The sequence below is a fragment of the Nicotiana tabacum genome, chromosome 20 (assembly GCF_000715075.1).
Source record: "Nicotiana tabacum cultivar K326 chromosome 20, ASM71507v2, whole genome shotgun sequence".
NCBI classification, from domain to species: Eukaryota; Viridiplantae; Streptophyta; class Magnoliopsida; order Solanales; family Solanaceae; genus Nicotiana; species Nicotiana tabacum.
In genome coordinates, this window is record NC_134099.1 from 23984444 (window position 1) to 24007308 (window position 22865).

The 22865-nt window shown below is 39.1% G+C and overlaps 1 protein-coding gene across 1 annotated transcript; it reads left to right on the plus strand.

Moving 5' to 3' along the window:
* Nucleotides 1-380: 380 nt before the first annotated feature.
* On the plus strand, nt 381-3380 carry LOC107768074 (uncharacterized). The gene is made up of 3 exons (XM_075240080.1): nt 381-1946; nt 2187-2312; nt 2523-3380. The coding sequence occupies exons 1-3, from the start codon at nt 381-383 to the stop codon at nt 3378-3380; spliced, it is 2550 nt and encodes an 849-aa protein (XP_075096181.1).
* Nucleotides 3381-22865: the final 19485 nt, after the last annotated feature.

Here is a 22865-nt window from a genome sequence, read left to right on the forward strand (position 1 = left end):
TGTCCCTAATGCAGTGAGATCTTATATTTTATAGGATTTTTAATATGGCCACTTCTTCGAATAGAGCTGTTGAATCCGTTGATGAAAGTCAGGCCCAGTATAATGCCATGCCTCACCTTCAGGGAGGAAATGAGGAACCCTTGCCTGACCTAAATCATCCTCGTGTTAGTGGAAATGAAATGGGCAGTAATCCAAGAGCAATGAGTCATAATACTCCATTTATGACTCCCCCATTCCAGCAGATGGTTGAATTCTTTCGTCACTTAGCTGGGATAATGTCAGAACCTAGTGAAATGAATTTTGAGAAGATGCAAAAAATGGGCGGAGTTGAATTTGAAGGCACTACAGATCCCACGGTAGCTGAATAATGGCTCGAGCGCATGGAGAGGGTCTTTGAACAACTGGAGTGTACTAATGCTGCCAAATTTAAGTATGCTATCTCTCTTTTACAAAAAGATGCCTATGATTGGTGGGTAAGTGTGCCAAATGCAAAAGCGAAACCTCCGGTGCTGACTTGGGATGACTTTGTGAAATCATTTCGTGCAAAATATGTTCCCCCTGTCTATTGTGATGCTAAAAAGAAAGAGTTTCTGAATTTAAGACAAGGGAGTATGTCTATTGCAGAGTATCAACAAAATTTTCTCAGGCTTTCTCGCTATGCTAAAGGTATTATTGATGGTGAAAGAGACAAGTGCAGAAGATTTGAAGAAGGTTTGAATGGTTACATTCGAAAATCAGTGGCAATCTTACAACTTGATGATTTTTCCAAGCTGATTTCAGCTGCACTTACTTGGGAAAGAATTGACAAGGAAGAAGCTAGTAGGAGAGAAAACAAGTTTAGGAAGGGTAATTCAGAATATGACGGTCCATCCAAAAAGGGAAAGTTTGACTATTCCAAGACCGAGAGTACACATAAATCATTACATCATAAGCAGAATAAGTCAAATTTTTCTACTGCCAGTACTCCAAGTTATGGCCAAGGCAAAACTCATACACCTACTTGTGCACAGTGCGGGAAGAATCGTTATGGTGCATGTAGACGAGCTTCTGGTGCTTGTTTTAATTGTGGAAGTATGGATCATAAAGTGAAGGATTGTCCTAATCCTAATCCTCTTTCTTATACCCATACAGAGGGATCAGTTCAAAAGCCTGTCACTACTCATTCTCAAGCTAATAGCAGTGCTAGACCTCGAAATATGCAAGCAGCGGGTTCGAGTGGAGCTAATCAGGCTGGTGGGTCAAGAGCTACTGCACGAGTTTATGCTATGAGACAGAAGAATGACCAGGATGGCCCAGACGTGGTTGCTGGTAAATTTCACTTATTTGGCATATCTGTTGTTACGCTATTTGATCCTGGATCTTCGCACTCTTATGTTTGCTCATCACTTGCATTTCCTGATACTGTTAAATCTGGGAGACTTGACTTTAATGTGCTGGTCACGAGTCCATTAGGTCATCAAGCTGTTATTAACAGGATTTACCGAGATTGTCCATTCATGATTCAAAATCTGGTCTTCCCTGCCGACTTGCTTGAAATGCCCTTCCAAGACTATGATGTTATTGTTGGCATGGATTGGCTCCATAGGCACCATGCAATGGTTGATTGTAGGTTGAAGCAAGTGACATTTAGAACTCCTGCACATTCACACATAGTAGTTCAAGGAGAAAGATCATTGACATCTAATATTATTTCAGCGGTCTTGGCAAGGAAGATGATTTGTCAAGGTTGTGATGCCTATCTTGCTCATATAGTCGATACACGATTGGGGAGTCCAAGTCTTAAGGACATACCAACTGTGTGCGACTTTCCTGATGTATTTCCTGATGATCTTCCTGGGTTGCCTCTAGAAAGGGAGATTGAATTTCCTATAGATCTTGTCCCTGGAACTACTCCTATTTCTATCGCTCCTTACAGAATGGCTCCAGCTGAATTAAAAGAGTTGAAGGCTCAATTGCAAGAACTTCTTGAGAAAGGTTTCATCCGTCCCAGTATTTCACCTTGGGGAGCTCCTGTTTTATTTGTGAAAAAGAAAGATGGCACTCTTAGGCTTTGTATTGATTACCGACAGCTGAACAAGGTAACAATCAAGAACAAATACCCACTGCCTAGAATCGATGACTTGTTTGACCAACTGAAGGGTGCCAGCTTATTCTCAAAAATTGACTTGAGGTCTGGATATTATTAGTTGCGTGTGAGGGAGCAAGATGTTCCTAAACCTGCTTTTAGGACCAGGTATGGCCATTATGAATTTTTGGTAATGCCATTTGGTTTGACAAATGCTCTTGCTGCATTTATGGATCTAATGAACCATGTATTCAAGCCTTATCTCGATCAATTTGTGGTGGTGTTTATTGATGACATTTTAGTCTATTCCAAGAATAGAGAAGATCATGATAAGCATATCCGAATTGTCATACAAATTCTGAAAGAGAGACAACTCTACGCGAAGCTTTCCAAATGTGAATTCTGGCTGAATGAAGTGGCTTTTTTAGGGCACATTGTATCATCTGAAGGTGTGTAGGTTGATCCTAGTAAGATTCAAGCTATTGTTGATTGGAAACTCCCTAAAACTCCAGCTGAGATAAGAAGTTTCTTGGGATTAGCAGGATACTACAGAAGGTTTGTGAAGGGCTTCTCTATTATAGCTTCTCCCTTAACCAAACCTTTGGGGAAAGATGCCAAATTTGTATGGGATGACAAGTGTCAAGAGAGCTTTGAAAAGCTCAAATCCTTATTGACACAAGCTCCAATACTTTCTTTGCCAGCTGAAGGAAAAGATTATGCGGTATACAGTGATGCATCTCATCGTGGCTTGGGTTGTGTTTTGATGCAAGAAGGGAAAGTAATTGCTTATGCCTCTCGAAAGTTGAAATCACATGAGTTGAATTATCCCACACACGATCTTGAACTTGCTGCCATTATTTTTGCCTTAAAAATTTGGAGGCATTACTTATACGGAGAGAAGTGTCACATATTTACTGATCACAAGAGTTTGAAGTACTTGGGTACACAAAAAGAGTTGAACTTGAGACAACGTAGATGGCTTGAACCCATCAAACATTATGATTGCACAATTGATTATCATCCTGGTAAAGCCAATGTGGTTGCAGATGCGTTGAGTCGCAATTCTCTTGCAAGTTTAACTCTAAGTCCTTTACCTTTGCTTCTTGACTTAAGAGCCATGAATGTTTGTCTTTCATTTAATTCTAATGGTTCTATCATTGCTAATTTGCAAGTCAAGCCAGTCTTACTTGAGCAAGTCCAAGAAGCGCAGAAGTTAGATGAGAAGCTTGTGAAACGGGTTGAAAAAGTCCAAAATGGAAGAGAATCAAATTTTTCATTAAGGAAAGATGGTACCTTATTTTATAAAAATAGGTAATGTGTTCCTAATGATGATGAATTGAGAAATCAGATCTTAATTGAAGCACATAGTTCACCTTATGCAATGCATCCTGGAGGTACTAAAATGTATCGGACCATTAAGAAGCACTATTGGTGGAGTGGTACATTTGCAGCAGTGCAGAACTTGTTTCTAGAGGACAATGATATAGGCTGTTGTGTTATTCTCGAGGAGGAGGGGGAGGAAGGCCCTTCCATACAGGCTGTGAGCAGAGGAGCACACCTCAAGAATTGGACCATCAGGATAACCAAAGCCCGACGTGCCTTGGGGTAGCAAGGCTAAAACAAGCATTATTCATTGTTTTTAATAAATGATTCTCTTTTCGCATTTTCAATTCCCACAATAAGATCTTCAATGTTCAAAACAGTTATTCAACTTATCAAAAGCATTTTGATTTTTCTTATGAATTAATATTTATTGCTATCATCTTCTCTCATTACTTTACTTATATAGCATTACTATTACTTGTCTTGTTGAACCAACGACTGTGACATGCAATGAGACAATGCAACAAATGGATATTGATTCAGAGGAGGATGACATACCTAACAGATTATCAAAAAAGTTGAGAACTTTGAGAACAGACTTAAGTCCAACCTGGACGAGACCGAAATTGTCAACCTGGGAGATGCAGAAAACGTCAAGGAAACACAAATCAGCGTTCACCTACCGCCATCAGAAAAGAAAGAATACACAGAATTTCTAAAGGAATATGAGGACATATTCCCCTGGTCGTATGATGACATGACTGGTCTGAGTACGTCTATTGTGGCTCACAAACTGCCGACCTATCCAACATGTTCACCGGTAAAGCAAAAGCTCAGAAAGTTCAAGCATGATATGAGTTTAAAAATCAAGGAAGAAGTCACCAAGCAGGTCAAAGCTAAGGTTCTCAGGGTAGTGGAATACCCGAAATGGTTAGCCAACATTGTACCAGTGCTAAAGAAGGATGGGAAGGTCAAAGTCTGTGTCGACTACCAAGATCTCAACCGGGATAGTCCGAAAGACGACTTCCGTTTGCCAAATATACACATCCTGATTGACAATTGTGCCAAGCATGAGCTGCAGTCATTTGTAGATTGCTTCGCTGGTTCATCAGATCTGCGAAAAAGATGCTGAGAAAACAACTTTCATTATGCCGTGGGGAATGTACTGTTACAAGATGATGCAGTTCGGCCTGAAGAATGCAGGGGCTACCTACATGAGGGCCATGACTACCATTTTCCATGATATGATACACAAAAAGATAGAGGTATATATAGATGATGTTATTATCAAATCCAAGAAGGCCACTGATCACATGGAAGATCTGAGAAGTTCTTCAATAGACTGTGGAGTTACAACTGAAACTAAACCCCGCAAAGTGCACATTTGGGGTTCCTGCTGGGAAATTGCTTGGGTTTATTGTGAGTCATCGAGGAATAGAACTGGATCCATCAAAAGTCGAAGCCATTCAAGAACTACCATCGCCAAAGAACAAGAAAGATGTGATGAATTTCTTGGAAGGCTCAACTACATCAGCCGATTCATAGCACAGTCTACAGTTATCTGTCAGCCAATCTTTAAGATGTTGAAGAAGGACGTTGCTACCAAATGGACTGATGACTGCCAAAAAGCCTTCGACAGAATCAAGGAGTACCTATCAACACCGCCAGTCTTAGTCCCTCCCGAGCCAGATAGACCCTTATTACTCTACCTTGTAGTGTTATATGGAGCTTTTGGCTACATTCTGGGGCAGCATAATGAAACAGGGAGGAAGGAACAATCCATTTATTATATTAGTAAGAAGTTCACCACGTACGAGGCCCAGTATTCTCTATTGGAACAAACTTGTTGTGCTCTGACTTGGGTAGCTCAGAAACTGAGACATTACTTCTGTGCCTATACTACATATCTTATATCGAGGATGGATCCTTTAAAGTACATCTTTCAGAAACCCATGGCCACCGGCAAGCTAGCCAAGTGGAAGATCCTATTAAGTGAGTTCGACATTGTTTACGTAACTTAGAAAGCGATCAAGGGACAGGCACTGGCAGACCACCTTGCTGAAAACCCTGTGGATGGAGGATATGAACCCCTGAAAACATATTTTCCTGATGAAGAGGTGTCATTCATAAGAGAAGATATTGCAGAATCCTATGACGGTTACAGAATGTTCTCCGATGGAGCAGCAAACTTCAAAGGATTTGGCATAGGAGCAGTCCTAATATCAGAAACCGGTCAGCATTATCTGGTGTCTGACAAACTCCGGTTCCCCTGCACCAACAATATAGCCGAGTATGAAGCATGCATATTAGGGCTCAAAATGGCCATTGACATGAATGTTCAAGAGTTGTTAGTGATTGGAGATTCAGACTTACTTATACATCTGGTACAAGAAGAATGGGCAACCAAGAACTCCAAGATACTCCCGTATCTGCATCACGTACAAGAATTGAGAAAGAGGTTCACGAAGACGGAATTCTGGCATGTTCCTAGAGTCCAAAATGAGTTCGTCGATGCATTGGCTACCATATCATCTATGATACAGCATCTCGGCAAGAATTTCATTAATCCCATTCCGATGAAAATCCATGATCACCTAGCTTACTGTGCCCATGTCGAAGAGGAAGCAGACGGAAAGCCTTGGTTTAATGATATCAAGGAATATTTGGCAAAAGGAGAGTACCCGGAACTTGCAAATCCTACTCAGAAACGCACAATTCGGAGATTGTCCAACAACTTCTTTCACAGCGGAGGAATCCTATACAGGAGGACTCCATATTTAGGACTATTAAGATGTGTTGATGCAAAGGAAGCATCCAAGTTACTAGAGGAAATTCATGTTGGGACCTGCGGTCCACATATGAACTGTTTTGTCTTAGCAAAGAAGATACTTCGGGCTGGTTACTTTGGATGACTATGGAAACAGACTGCATCCAGTATGTTCGGAGATGCCACCACTGTCAGATACATGCAGACATAATAAAGGTACCTCCAAACGAGCTCAACGCAACAAGCTCCCCATGGCCGTTCACCGCTTGGGGAATGGATGTTATTGGACAAATTGAGCCCGCTGCTTCCAACGAACACAGGTTTATCCTAGTAGCCATCGACTGTTTCACCAAATGGGTCGAAGAAGCATCTTACAGAACAGTAACTAAGAAAGTCGTGGCGGACTTTGTTCGCGACCGCATTGTTTGTCGATTCGGGATTCCGGAGTAAATCATTACTGATAACAGCTCCAACCTCAACAGCGACTTGATGAAATCTATGTGTGAAACTTTCAAGATCAGACACAAGAATTCCACTGCCTACAGGACTCAAATGAATGGAGCTATAGAAGCCATCAACAAGAATATCAAGAAGATATTGAGGAAAATGATTGAAAAGCATAAACAGTGGCACGAGAAGTTATCATTTGCTCTATTGGGGTATCACACCATAGTCCGCACATCAACCGGGGAAACCCCTATATACTGGTTTATGGTACAGAGGCTGTCATTCCCGCTGAGGTAGAAATTCCTTCCCTAAGGATCATATAGGAAGCTGAGCTCGATGACGTAGAGTGGGTAAAAAGTCATTATGAGCAACTAGCCCTTATAGACGGAAAGAGAATGAAAGCAGTCTGCCATGGTCAACTCTATCAGAACAGAATGTCCAGATCCTTCAACAAAATAGTCAAGCTGAGACAGTTCACACCGGGGCAGTTGGTGTTAAAGAAAATTTTTTCGCATCAAGATGAAGCCAAAGGGAAATTCTCTCCCAACTAGCAGGGTCCATACATAGTTCACCGGGTTCTGACAAGAGGAGCCCTCATACTTGCAGAAATGGACGGAGAAGTCTGGAGAAAGCCGATTAATTCGGATGCAATCAAGCGTTACTATGTGTAATCTTTATGCTTCCCTTGTATGATGTAAATTGAACTATGTGTGACCTGATTCTTGTTTAAGACGGGTTACGTAGGCAGCCTTATGGGTTCGGTCAAAATTCAATAAAATTTTCATTTCCCCCCGCAAATTGGAAACTAGGGCAGAATTTTGAGGAGGACCCTCAAAATTCCAAAGTAATTTCAGCCGATCGCCGCACGAGTAACAGTCAGAAACGTCAACCCATCAAACTGGGCAGAATTTTGAGGGGGGCCCTCAAAAATCCGTAGTTAGAGAGGTTGCAGTGTCCCGAGCTACGTCGTAGTCGTCAGTTCATCTAAAAATTATTTTAATTATACACTTATGACATATATTTACAAAAGCATGTATGATTACTGTTGAAACTGCTTTGTTTAAAATGATATAGATGGTATCACTGGATCGAAGCCGAACGAGTCGAGCAAAGCCAACGGGGATACGAACTAACCTCCCCCTTTTAGAAAACTCACGATATGTCTTTGGATGCAGGCACTAGGATTACAAAATTATCAAACATGTTGTACGCTCATGGAACAAACCTTGTTCAAAAAGACAGTTCTCAGAACCATTGCACTTTCCAACATTTGTTATTAGCACACACAAGTAATGCTCTGTAGTCACAATGATCCCAGTAATCACAATGCCACAATATGCTATCAGCTAAGAAAACTCTACTATCATTCGTTATTTTATTTTCTTGCATAAGGCTATCATTCTGCCTTTCGAGACTAAACATTGTCTCCATCTGCATTCGCATCTTTTGCATATGGCTACCATTCTGCCTTCCGAGACTAAACGCTATCTCCATCTGCATTCTTGCATAAGGCTACTATTCTGCCTTCCAACTTGCATAAGGCTACCATTCTATCTTCCGAGACTAAACACTGTCTCCATCTGCATTTGCATTTCATAAGGCTACTATTCTGCCTTCCGAGACTAAAAACTGTCTCCATCTGCATATGCATTCTTTCATAAGGCTACCATTTTGCCTTCCAAGGTTAAGCTCTACCTCCATCTGAATTCTTGCATAAGGCTACCATTCTGCCTTTCAATTTGCATAAGGCTACCATTATGCCTTCCGTGGTTAAGTTCTACCTCCATCTGCATTCGTATCTTTTGCATAAGGCTATTATTCCGTCTTCCGAGGCTAAGCTTTACCTCCCATTTTCTTCGAGACTAAGCACTATCTCAAGCACTGTTTATTTCACTTTTCTTACGGGCTAAGCTCTACCCTTCAATTCGCAAGACTAAGCTCTGTCTTGTCCGCATCATGCTATTGTATCCTTCATGGGCTGAAATATCGCCAACTCATCCAAAGGCGTCATAATTCGGAGTCACCATCTTCATAGCCCAAGAACACCATGTCATGGCCTAAGGATCAATTTCAATATTTTGCATATCATTATTCAAAGGCGTCTTGGTTCGGAGGCACCATCCTCATAGCCCGAGAACATCATTTCATGGCCTGCGAATCCCTTATCATACCTTTCATGGCTCAGGACATCATGGTCTAAGGACGTCATCCTCGTTGTCCAAAGACAACATTCATGGTCCAACGGGAATTTGCATCGTGTTTAAATTTACGTACAACATATGCTTGTATTGCTTAGTTGCAGGTAAACCGCGAGCAACGGCCATCCCGGAGGGAGAAATTCCGCTCCAGTTCCCTCAGCCATATCAAACGTTAATCATTCCCGTAAACCTGTCACTCACCCGGCTCTAGATATTGCGTCCGTTCTTAAAAGTTTCCATCGGCATACTCCGCCGACGGATCCTGAACTACATACGACCTGATTCCTATAAAACCAGGTATATGTAGGAAACTCAAAAGCCAGGGTGCGGCCTAAATCTTCTTCAACCCATTTCGCTCGGTCAAAATTGGCCATCATATCTTTACCCGACAACTCTTTCATCCTTCTCGGGTAAAGAGGGGCAGCTGTTGATACCTAATTCTTCCCTATATATTTTCAATATGCAAAATACTTTCAAAATAGCATATATATGAATATATGAGCATGTCCAAGTGTTTTATTATTTTTCTCATAATTTTTATGGTTTTTAAATTGATTTATTTCCCTTTTTATCCATAAAATCCCCAATAATTATTTTCAAAATTATTATTTTTGATAATACATCTATTGGATTTTTATATTTATGCCAAAATATTATTAAAGTAATTTTTATAATTTTATTTATTATTTATAAAGCTAAATTGCACATAATTACAATATTAGCCCTTTTAAGGTTTAATTAGGTTTTATATTCATAAAATTGGGTCCGATATTTTTAAATTTTTAATTATGTGTTATAAATCATATTATCCCTTTCAATATAGTTTTCAGAAACTATTTATTATTTTTATAAATTAAAAAAGGGAAAACTGGCTATTTAAATAACAACCCCTTTTGTATTTCAAATCTAGCCCAAATTGGACTCCAATTCCCCCAGACCAATTTTAATTGTAACCCAACCCTAACCCTTTTAAACCCTACCCGAACCCGGATCCCTACCTACCCCATTTAATCTAGGTCGTTGATCATTCAGATTGATGACCACCGTTCACTCTTACCTTTTTTAACCCAAACGACCACCCTAACCTAAATCATTCTCACCAACCCGCCGCCCTTGAATCACCTTCCTCTCAAATTCTCTCTGCAACTTCACTCAAAACCTAGCCACCACCACCTAAATCCACCCTAATTCCCTTCAACCCCCACCCAATCTATGGACTCCCATGGCTGTTTGAGACGCGTACTTGTCTCCTACGTCCCCTGGTGGCCCTCTTGTGTGATTTCATGGATAGATCTCGAAAAGATCTGGTCCAGTCCTTGCTCAACTCCTATCCATAGCTTCTTTCCGGCCATCCACGGCTATTCGAGTCAGATCCTTGATTTTTTTGGCTAGATCAGTAACTTTTCGAAGTCTTTCTCGTCTTTCTAGGTTCTCCGAAACCCTAACTTCAAAGGCTTTCCAATTTTCTTTCAGAACTGTCTTAGATCTGTGTATGTTATTAACCTCTCAATTGTTTTCCTTAAAGGTTTTTCGATTTTTCAAAACGACTTTTCGTCTTCAACGATTAGGGTTTCTCAACCTCTTCTAAAGATATCTTCTCCGATTTTCAGTATTTTTTATGATTCTACTATGTTTAAACGATTTGTTCATGTTTTTATTCTACCTGGTTCATCATGTTAAAACCGTAGGTATTTTTTGGTTTTATCCGGGTTCTGAAGCTGTCTTTGTTTGTTTGTACGTATACTTGTTTCGATTAAGTTCTTGTGTTTGGATCCTCTTCTTTGTTGACTGATTTAGAGTTCTTACCATTTTTAACTCAAGTATTGTTAAAACCCTAATTTCTTAAAAGGTTTTCCTCTCTCATTACTACGAGTTTAACGGGTTCTTTACTTGTTTTCGACCTTCTTACCTGTTAGTTTGGTTTTTCACTCTGGTTCTATGTGACTACTTGACTTTGTTAACTACCATGCTTTGAGTAGGTTCTTTTATTACTGAGTCCTATCCTACTTCTGCTATTACTGTATGTTTGTGTTGCTTCTTTTTTCAATATGGTTGGCCTTGCATGTCTAATACTCTTGATCATTCTTCTCTATTTATATGGCGAAGTGCAGAATCATAATTCTTTCTTGATTGATCTTGATTTCCTCAAGTTACAACTGATTGCAAAGGTTTTCTTATAATCCCCTAATTCTACCCGTTTGTTTGAGTTGATTGATTCCTTTCCTTTATTTGTTGTGATGTTATACCCCTGCTGAATCCTTTCCCCAATTAAGTCTATTTTGTACTTAGACTCAATTATTTACTCTATACTTTTAATATCCCTATAGGGTCAGAAATCAATCATTCTCAAATTGGGTTTCTTTCCTTAATTATTTCTGTCAGTATCCGTTTGAACAATAATTCCTTGATTAAAGGAAATTGCTTGTATTAATTGATTCTGATTGTGATTATTTCATGATTGTGTTAAAACTGTACTTGTTTCCTTATTTTCTACTCGTTTTCAAAGCTATAAATATCCTACCCTCTTTTCTTTAAAGACACGAACATTTTAGTTCAGAACACACACTTACACACTCAAACTGTCTCTTCTTTATCTGTTATTTGTACTACTGCTTGTCTAGCCGGCTGAAAGCCAAGGCTAGACTGTGGAATTCTACTCGCTTTACTTTTATGGACTTTGCTTCTTTGACTGGTATGTCCTGGTTTCATTTTTAAAGCCTCAACAACAAAATGCCTCTTTATTTGTTCCAATTTCTCTCATTTTTGGTCTACTTCTGCTTGTGATTCTTTTAAGTTACATTACCAGCACGCTATAATGTTTTCCCCTTCCCCTTTAGATTAATGCACTCCCTATGTGTGTTTCAAGGCATACCTGGTCAATCACTTATTGTGTACCTGCTATCTTATGAATACCAAACCCCTATCCCTTCCATGTGTTTATGATCGTTTGGCTAGTTTGTGATTATGCCAGTATCAGTTATTGCTGTGTATGTCCAAGCCAGACCCCTGTTGGGGTCATGTGCTTACAGACAAGTGTCTATGTATCCCAAAATCCCTTGACCCCTATGTGGCTACTGATTCTGTATGTGATCGCCTCTCAAGGTGTTTGAGTTTTGTTTACTACTACCACTGCTTTCAATTATCTCTGTTACAGATTGCTTTAAAAAAATTGGATTTGACAATCCAGTTTTTACACAAACTCTTTTTCAAAATATGTCAAGCACTCTCACATATACTCTTAGAATACTAGGTTCTGCCTTTTTGTGTGAGCCTTGCCTTGGAACCCTTGAGCTCCCTCTGAACTTGGACACATAAAAGTTGGCCCTTCCACACTGTACTTACTCTCTTGGTTATGCCATCTGGGTGTGAGCACTGCCTGGGATCCCTTGAGGTCCTTAAGGAACTCTGACACATCCAAACATGAGAATGGCTTTGGAACAATTTTGGCATCTGAGGTGGTTTATTACATAACTCATAGAGGAAGTCAGAATCAGGCTTCTATGGTTGTAACTTCTTATTTTTTGCATTTCTTATATAATTCAATCATTTGGTCTGTTATAATTTGTAAAAAAACTCTGGGGATGTATAGTAGAAAGGAAAGGGGTGACTATGTATGTTTTAGCTATCAAAAGAGTAGAAAACATGTTATTAGGTTTATATTCCTACTTGCGCAATAAAAACCATGCTTATGACTCATTTCATGCATTAGAGATGATGTTCCCTAGGACTTAAGCTTACTGTTTTCAGCATGTCCATTTCATTATCATATCACTTAGAAAATCCTGCGTTAAATGTGTGTTTCTGCGATCATGTTCTTACTGGCATGCACACTTAGAGATCCTGTTTTAGGCTAAACAACACTAACAAACATGTCATTTCTGCATATTCTAGAAATCATGTTTACATGTTGTAATATTGGTGCATATAGAAATCCTGCTTAGGATTCTGCACATCCATCATTCTACATCTCTGTACATTAGATACCATGTATTTAGGATTTCATTTATATTCGCTTAAGCACGCTTAGGCTAACTATGAATGCATAAAAAGGAATAAAACAATTTTACTCGGTTTTTTTTTTGCAACCAACTGGCAATAATTCAATGTGTTGAACACCTAGAAAATAAAAGTAATCTTCAAAGTGTCTTAGCAATTCTGAATAACTTTTGAATACTGCTTACGCTTAGGCAAGCCTTAGGTAATTACTTAAAACTGGAACTGCCTTTGTTTAATTCTCGACTGTCACAACCAGCAGGAAGGCCTTATTCAGACTTCTTTTCTGAGTTATATAATGAATCTGGTTCTGACTTAAACATCCTTCTTTAGGATTCTAAATTCAGACCTTAACTGTGTATAAGTCGTGCTGTCTATATGCACTGTTTGTGGAGGTATAATTGAGCCTTCTGTTTGCTTATGTGTTTCCCCTAATTGCAGTCTTATATGTTTTGTATGTCGCTTTAGCATTTTTACCTTTAAACCTGAGGGTCTTCCTAGAACCTCCTTCTTATAGGGATAGGAGTCCTAAATCCCTCCGGGACTAATAGGAAGGGAAGAGTAGCAGTATGAAATAAGAGTCGAGACCAATCATTGCTCTAATTACCTTCACGGGGTGGGAAAGATTAGATATGGGTATGATTATCGGTGCGTTAATACCACGTGTATCCCCTCTTCTGAGGAGTGTCATACCGGGTATTGCATTGATGTGATCCATAATTACAAGCAAACCTAGGACACTCTTTTATTTTATAAGTATGCTTAGATTATAACGCTTTTTCAAAACCTTGCTTTTATTAATCATTTTTTGAACACTTGTGTATTTAAACTTAAACCCCCTATTACTTGAGCCTTACTTGTTTATTTGCTAATTGCACAAATTTAAAAAAAATTGTCTGGCCGGAAACACACTAGTGGATTCTGAGGGCTGCCTAACACCTTCTCCTTAGGATAATTTTAAGCCCTTACCCTATCTCTGGTTATCAACATAGTTGTATTTGAACCTTATAGTTGCCCTAATGCACCTTAAAAATCGTTAGGTGGCGACTCTTCAAACACCCAATTCCCAAAAGGAAATGAGTCATCACACCCCATGAATGTCGAAACCCAGACTCCTCTCCGTGGAAGGAAAAAGGGGGGAGCAACAGCGTGGCGACTCTGCTGGAGATATTTAGGCTTTTACCATTTTAGATTGTTCTTGTGAATTTATACCCCTCCTTTATGTGCAATTACTTGTTTAGTTCCTTTAAGCATTTAATTTTTTTTTCAAAAGTGAACTGACATATCTTTTCTTGTTTCCTTCCTTTATAGCTGTTTTAAATTTATGAAACTGTTGTATTTATCGCTTTCTTAACATGCAAATACATGTCAACATGCTTTTAATTATTGCATAATCATGCTCAACATCATACTCCACTCGTGCCAAACAAATACTATAGCAACACCCTTTTATTTTATAAGTATGCTTAGATTTTAACTCTTTTTCAAAACTTTGCTTTTATTAATCGTTTTTCGAGCACTTGTGTATTTAAACTTATACCCCCTATTACTTGAGCCTTACTTGTTTATATGCTAATTGCACAAATTCACAAAAATTGTCTGGCCGGGAACCACACTAGTGGATCCTGAGGGGTGCCTAACACTTTCCCCTTAGGATAATTTCAAGCCCTTACCCTATCTATGGTTATCAACATAGTTGTAGTTGAACCTTATAGGTGCCCTAACGCACCTTAAAAACCGTTAGGTGGAGACTCTTCAAACACCCAATTCCCAAAAGGAAATGAGTCATCACACCCCATAAATGTCGAAACCCAGACTCCTCTCCACGGAAGAAAAAAGTGCGGCGTGACAACAGATTTGCTCAGCCAGAAAATGCCAAAGAATGGGTAGAGTTCTTCGACAATCTGACCGAGGAACATGTGCAATGGATGTTTGAATGGTTCCCAAAACGAATTCATCATCAGATTCAGAGACGTTCCACACCTGGTGCTGATTGGGTTGAGAGGGATATACCCTTATGTCGCTATCCGAGTTATGAGGCATGCAGACAGGAAACAGGTTGTACCAAGGGTTGCCAAGATGAGTCATTTTAGGGAAGACTTTCAAGATGATGACATCCCTTACAAGTGCCAAGCTCAGCACATGTGGCACTGCAAAATCATTGTGGAAAAGAACACCATTGAGCCAGACATGTATCATACGGGGTGTGAGCCTCTCTACTCGGCATGGTTAGAAGACAATCTAAAAGGAATGGTGATGCTAGGAGCCAGTCGATGGAATAGAATCATAGATGAAGAAGCTGAAGCTCAAGTCAAATACAACAGGCTGCGCAAGAGGGTCCACGACTCCAAGAATGAGAACCGGGAAATATATGAGAGGAATGTGAGGTTGATCGAAGAATGGAAAGAAATGGCAGTCACTTCCAATAGGAAGTTGGAATATCTAGAGTGAGGAATAGTTGAGCTGGAAGGTAAAGTCATAAAGAGGATCGAGGATTGCCAGAACGCTGAAGGAACTGAAGGAGGACATCTAGCCAGAGCCTACTTAATGCTAGGTCTGCGCGATCTCAGGGACCTGTATGATGGAGTTAGGAAGATCGAATCTGGGGAATGTCCTTCTGGGTAGGCTAGATTTATTTGCTTTCTTGAAATGTAATAAGGCCAAGTGCTAGTAATGACTTATTTTTCTATTATCTTAGTGTCGTTTTGGGATTCATCTATCTTACATTATGAAATGAAGTATTTACTGGCATCTAAAGTTCTCTAAAATCTACTTGTCGCTTCGCAATATGTGATTAAATACTGCAAACATTTCAGAATCCTTACTTACTTGTTACCTTTTTGTTTTTCCTTATTTTGATTATTCTCATCCCCTTAGGTTGGTTTACTAATACTGGCCTCATCAGCATATCACAACAGATCTAGAGGCCCTCCAGCTCCTCCTCCTTCAAGCAATACAAAAGGAAAAGGAAAAGCAAAATGGACGACTTATTAATATTGTCTGCTCAAATTTCCTTCATCGCGGTCGCAGAAATAGCATCGTGATCGTGGAGCACAAAATAGTCTGCCCCTTAGCTAATGTTTCGCGAACGCGGATACCTCCATGTGATCGCGTACTACTGCCGCAGAGACCTACACGATCGCACCCACCTTCACACGATCGCACCCACCTTCACACGATCGCGTAGAGAAATTTCCTCACCTCCTCCATTGCTCAAATCCTTCTACGCGAACGCGACCTTAGCCACGTGTTCGCGAAGCACAGCTTAATACACTTACGCAATCGTGTTCCTTAGTCTGCAACCACATAGAACAAAATCACCTATGCCCTAAATAAGCTTACATGATCGCGGGTGAACTTATGCGATCGCGTATAAGGAAACCAGAAGAAAAATACTATAAGCTATCACTCAAAGGGCAAAAATGAACCGTTACCACCCGAAACTCACCTGAGGCCCTCGGGACCTCAACCAAACATACCAACAAGTTTCGAAGTACCATACGAACTTAGTCTAACCCTCAAATAACCTCAAACACCATTAAAAACACAAAATTCGCACGAATTCAAGCCTAAAGAACTTGAAATTTCCAAATTCTACAAACGATGTCGAAACCTACCAAACCACGTCCGATTGACCTCAAATTTTGCACACAAGTCATAAATGACACCACGGACATACTCCAATTCCTGTAAATCAAATCCGACCCTGAAATCAAAATTTCCATTGCCGGTCAAATTCGCCAAAATTCCAACTTTTGCCAATTCAAGCCTAATTCTACTACGGACCTCCAAATCACATTCCGGACACGCTCCTAAGTCCAAAATCACCTAACGGAGCTAACTGAACCATCAAAATTCAAATCCAAGGTCGTCTACATATAAGTCAATATTCGGTTGACTTTTCCAACTTAAACTTCCAATTAAGAGACTGAGTGTCTCCATTCACTCTGAAATCACTTCGGACCCGAACCGACTAACCCGATAAGCCATATCACAGCTGTAGAACAAAAAAGAAGCATGAAATGGGGAAATGGGGCTACAACTCTCGAAACGACCGATCGGGTTGTTATAATGGGAAAGAGTTCTTGGGTCATGCCTTATTTAAATATTTATAATCTATGCGCATTCTTAATATGTTCCCTTTTTAGGGACTAATACTACGTTTGCTGGCCAATCCGGGTATTTAACCTCCCGAATGGATCCTATTTTAAGGAGTGTAGATACCTCATCCTTGATGAAGGCATGTTTGACCCCGGACTGGGGTCTCCTCTTCTGCTTGACTGGATGGGATTTCGGTTCCAGTATTAGCTTGTGAATGGTTATCTCTGGTGGGATCCCTGTCATATCTAGATGGGACCAAGCGAAATAGTCTATGTTAGCTAAAAGAAATTAACTGAATTTTTTCTTGAGCTCGGGAGTTAACCCCATGCTCAGGTATACCTTTTGATCGGGTAGATGTCCGATCAATACGACCTGTTCCAAACTCCTCGACCATTGACTTAGTGGCGTCGAAATCATCAGGGACTATAAAATATCTCGAAACCCCGTAATCATCGTCTTCATTAGTCCCCTGCTTATCCAGTTGGTTCGTGGTCGGTGTCAGTAATTGCTATCTAGCCTCTTGCTTTGTACCCGAGCTTGGTTACTTTATTGTTGTAAGTGTGAATAACCATTTGGTGTCTTTGATACGTCCGATAGCTGATATGATAGCGGCAGCGTCGGTGTTAAAGTTATATTCCGATAACCTTGGTGCTTCCTTAGGCCCAATAGGCCTGTCGAAACAGTTCTTGCTCATGATCCCGGTTATTCTGACCTCGATGATCTCTCCTTTCACTCCGCATAGAATTTCGCTCGGACCCACTACTTCTTCGATCTCCATTGTAAGGTTGATACCGATCCCTGTTTGACCTTGGTTCGCGGTCGATATCTCTCTTGACTACGTCAACGGTTCTAACGGGAAAAACGGACCCCGGGTTGGTCATCTTAGACTCTAATTTTTTATTAATACCGATTATGCACGTCGGCCCAAGTAACAGCCGGATATTCTATCAGGTTTTGCTTTAACTGTTGTGAAGCCACTAAGCTTCAAACATTGAGTCCCTAGGTGAAAGTTTGAACGGCCCAATCATCAGCGACTAGTGGAAGGTCCATCTGTTCCATTTGAAAACAGGACACGAACTCTCTAAGCATCTCATTATCCTTTTGCCTTACTTTGAAGAGGTCCGACTTTCTAGTCTCGACCTTGATGGCCGGCGTGTGCTTTCACGAAAGAGTCTACAAGTATAGCAATGAGTCAATAAAATTAGGGGTAAGTTGTGATACCATATCATAGCTCCCTTTGACAGGGTCTGCCCGAATTTCTTCAACAGGAAAGACTCGATCTCGTCATCCTCTAAGTTGTTCCCTTTAATGGCACATGTGTAAGAGGTAACATGCTCATTTGGGTCGGTCGTCCCGTTGTACTTAGGAATCTCGGGCATGCAAAAATTTTTGGGGATCGGCTTTGGAGCCGCACTCGGGGAAAAGGTTTTTGTACAAACTTCTTGGAATCCAGGCCTTTCAGTACCGGCGGCGCTCCCGGGATTTGATCGACCCTGGAATTATAGGTTTCTACCTTCTTGTCATTTGGCTCGATTTTCTTTTCCTTGATTCTATCCATTTTGTAAGTTCCTCGAGCATTTTTATGATCTCGGGATTGGTCCCCGACTCATCTCCATTCGACCCTTTTGCGACCGGTTCATTCCTCGAGCGATTTCATGGGACATATCGGGTTCAATTATGTTCGATGTGCGACTTTGGTTTTGTAATTGAGCTATCACGGCCTGTTGAGCCTGTAACATTTCGAAGATCATCCGTAGATTGATCCTGTCTCCTCTATTATTTTGAGTATTTTGTATCGTTGATTGGGCTCCGTCGTAGATGCTATTCTCAGGGTTAGTAGGCAGGTTTGTGTCGATAGCCACATGCGAGTTAGCGTCCAACGGGTCCACGATTGGAATTTTGATAGGATCAACGGGTGATATCTCGTTACTAGGCGCTATGTTGTTATTTTCACCATGGTGACCGGACTCATTGTCAGCAGGCAAGGGTACTAATTGTGAGTTTGACATTTTGAAGTTTAACCTAAAATTAGAGACACTTCAAAGAACAAATGTAAACCAATGTGTACTATAGAAATTTGCATCAAATAACCACTATCATCATTAGCCCCATGGTGGGCGCCAAACTGTTTACCCTCAAAATCGCATAACAATTGAATTTGTAAATGGTTTTAAGGATACATGGATTAAATTGACACAAGGCGATAAATTAAAAATATAATTAAAATAAGCAGTGATAAAGTAGATTCAAACCACACGAATTGAATAGTAACAACCTTGGGAGGTGAACTACCCTTGAACATAATGCAATTTGATCAGTATTAAAACATGGTTGAATAAGAAGTCGAAAGAGAAAATGATAGTATATTTCTTTGAGATGCGTATTAAAATGTGTTTTACAAGTAATCAAACCCCCTTTATATAGTAGGAAAGTCCTACATTAGGTACAACTCTATAAAAGATAAAATATCTCCTGATTTGCCGATTCCTTATTGATATGTGCCGAGATTCCCGCCGTGATATCCGACCGGTCACGGGTATTTCGGCCTTCTGTTGATAATGTTTCCTCAAGCTTGTTCAGGGTCATGGTCGAGTCCGGGATTGCAAACTCATTTGTTCTTGAGGATGGACATTCTGATCTTGGGTTCTGGCCCAGTGGGACTCGGGGTCGATCTCCAATTCGTCAGGTTCCGAGTTCGATTTCGACCATATACAACTTTCTATTTTTATTCTTCACCTATTTGGTATTAGTAGTTCAAAAATTTTCTGCTTGGTTTAGTCGATAAATCGCCCGATAACTGTTTATCCGATACCAATCCGCCCATTATCTTATTGGATGGCTAGCGGATTACTAAATTTATAATCCGATAATTCATAAGCGGAACCGTGAAACATAATTATCCGCCCGATAAACATCCCTATTAGTAATTGTCACTTTGGTGCTCGCACACAGAGGCGGATCCAAAATTTGAACCTTATGAATTCTTAGCATTTGGGCAAAACTGATCCTAAGTAGGAATGTCTTTTTAATGTTGGCTGGTCTGTTTTTAAAAGAAAAAGGAAACAAAAAAGTGCTTACATGTGTTGTTTTGTGAAAATAAAAAAGTGAAGTTAAGAAGGGTATACCGGGATTCAAACCCTAGCTAGATACTCCGGAACATAGCTTAATTTGTTTCCTCCGTTTACCACTCGACCGACCACTAATTTTACTTATGGGTTCCAAGCTAAAAATAACTATATATTAATAGATTTTTCAATATAAATACAAAGTTCGAATAAAAGTTATTAAGTTCCCGGGAACCCATACCAATATTATAGATCCACCCTTTGCTTGCTCACAAGGATTCCTCACCGATCTATTGTATAGGCTCAACTTCATCCTTGAAGCAAGGGCAGATGCAGATCTATCACATATCTTACAGTTCATGTGAATTTAGTAGCTTTTGTTCCAATTTATATACGTATTAAAAAAATTAGGTAAAAAAATTTATAAATATTTAATTGTAAAAACATTTATTATTGTATTTCAATTTGAGGTACTAGCTATAGAAACCCGTAACTTAAATCGTGAATCCGCCTAAGCCTAAAAGCTACATGCTAACGGTTCACAAGTGGTGCATATCACAACAATTCACAAGCATGCTAACGGTTGTTTATATGTGACAGAGATGGGTCACGGGGACGGTTCTCGAATGCATGAATTTTGATGTACATTTTTCGCCACCTCAATAACATGAATGCACAGATATTAATTTAAGTGAAAGCATTAAACGCCCCCTATCACAATCTTGTGTTATTTATCTTAAAGGCATGCAGCCCAACATTTTATGTGACGACGAGAAGTTCTGCTATTTAACTTTATGCAAATAGAAAGAAAAATATCATAGAAAAACTAATGATTTAACGGCCGCAAATTTTAATAATGGTTTATGAGTTCGAATAAAATGATTATTCCATCGAGTGTCCATCAAAGCTGGGACAAAATAGAAAAAATCATCTAGTGTTATTTTTTTCGTTTGCTTTGAAGACGAGACCTCATGTTTTCTTTCCACTTTGTCGATCATTAGGTCATACCTTGGGAGATATTATCATGTGATAATTAGCAAAAACAATTAAAGGAAAAAGAAAATATATCTTATTAAATGCTGCATGGGTGACATCAAAAGAAAAGGAGAGTGTCTAAAAGTGAACTTTTTCTCAGTGTTTGTGTGTCTTTCAGCGAGAAAGTTACGGAAAATAGTTAAGATTTTTTTCTATCTTTTTCCACATCAAGTCCAGCAAAAGATGGAAAGTGAAAGGCAAAATATTTCTTTCCTATTTGATCTTTTACCTTTTCACTTAGACAAACGCATAAGCAAAAAGGAAATTCTTTTAACTAACCGAAAAAAAGGAATTTATTTCATTTACCTTAATTTGTTGCTATTTGGTCTTGAGAGATATTATCTTTTTGATAACCTTCCTCATATTGATATGGAGTCCAAAGAAAGAAAAGAACCTTAAAATATAAGTATTCATCTAAAATTAATGCGAGTGAGATTTTCACTTAGTGAGGTACTTTTACCTTCAATCGCTAGGATAAGAGTTTCGAGTCTATTGAAGTACGGAGATTCACGTTTAATCCCCAAGGTGTAAGAAAAATAAAAGAGAAAAATAGTATTCATCTAAAATCAAGAGTTCAGATTTTATTTTCATATAATATAGGACCAAAATAGACCAATTATATTTAGAATTATCTTTTGCTTTTGTCGAACCCGTATGGTATGGTTCGACAAATTCTCCGATCGAATTATTTGTTTCCACTCGTTATCAATAATCAAAACTACTTCCAGCCAACTTATATCGAAAAGTTAGTGTTAAGCTAGCAAATATAAATATAACTTAGAGTGTTTTGTTGGTATTTTCAATCTCCATGTGATCTTGCTTGATTTACAAGGGGATAAAAATGAACGAGTTTCGTCCATACTCAAGTTTGACTTCATTCATCGTTTTATTGCTATCTATGCTTGTACTAAAAGTCACCGGACTCCATTAATTTTGACAAATTTTTTGAATATATAAATGTATATAAGTTGAAAACGATCATACATTATTCTTAATCAAAAGTCTGACATGGCTACTAGTTGAACAATTCATTTATGTGTTCCGCTACCTTTAAATCCTGGGTACACCTCTCGTCACCATTTGAAAGACGTTGTTCATACGTGAAAGACTTTGATTATCATCGAGACATAGACTTGATTATGACAGTACATATCTCTACTGTTTCATTAAAACAGGAGGAAGAAAAAAACACAAGTACTACCAAGTAAACCTCATTTTATTCTTCCTCTAATAAACAAAATGTCAATTTTGTTTACACCACACAACGACCCCAAAGTCATATGAATAGGCAAGCAAATTGGTTCAGTTGCACCAAATGCTCATATTGGTTAAGTGGATGTCATTATTTCAATTTTGTGGAATTCGAATCCAATTCTACCTTATGTGGAGAAATTCAATCCACCGATTTTATGACTTTTCTATTTTATATTCTACCAAATCTGATTGCCTTTTTGCCAGTTCTATAGCGTCGATTTAGAAAAGTATCAATAATTCGTAGTACGATTGACCATGATTTTTTTTCTCTCCTTTATATATATATATAAAAACAGATGACTTACCTCATATCACATTAAAATAATATATTAGCCACTGTTAAAAAAGGGAAAAGGAAAAGGAAAAGGAAAAGAAAAAGAAAAAGAAAAATTTAAAAAAAAAAGAGAGGGATAAAAAGAAAAAAGAAAAAAGAAAAAAGAAAAAGAGGGATGGAACTTTGGATTCTTGCAATCTCAACTTCTCATGTACAACATATTCAGTAAATCTCCTTCACGGGAATTATGTTACAAGAAATTTAATGCGAACAATATTACATTTATTGTACCAAGTCCTTGCTTTTTTCCTTTTTGGTGCTAAGAACTAGTTTCACGTCTTTG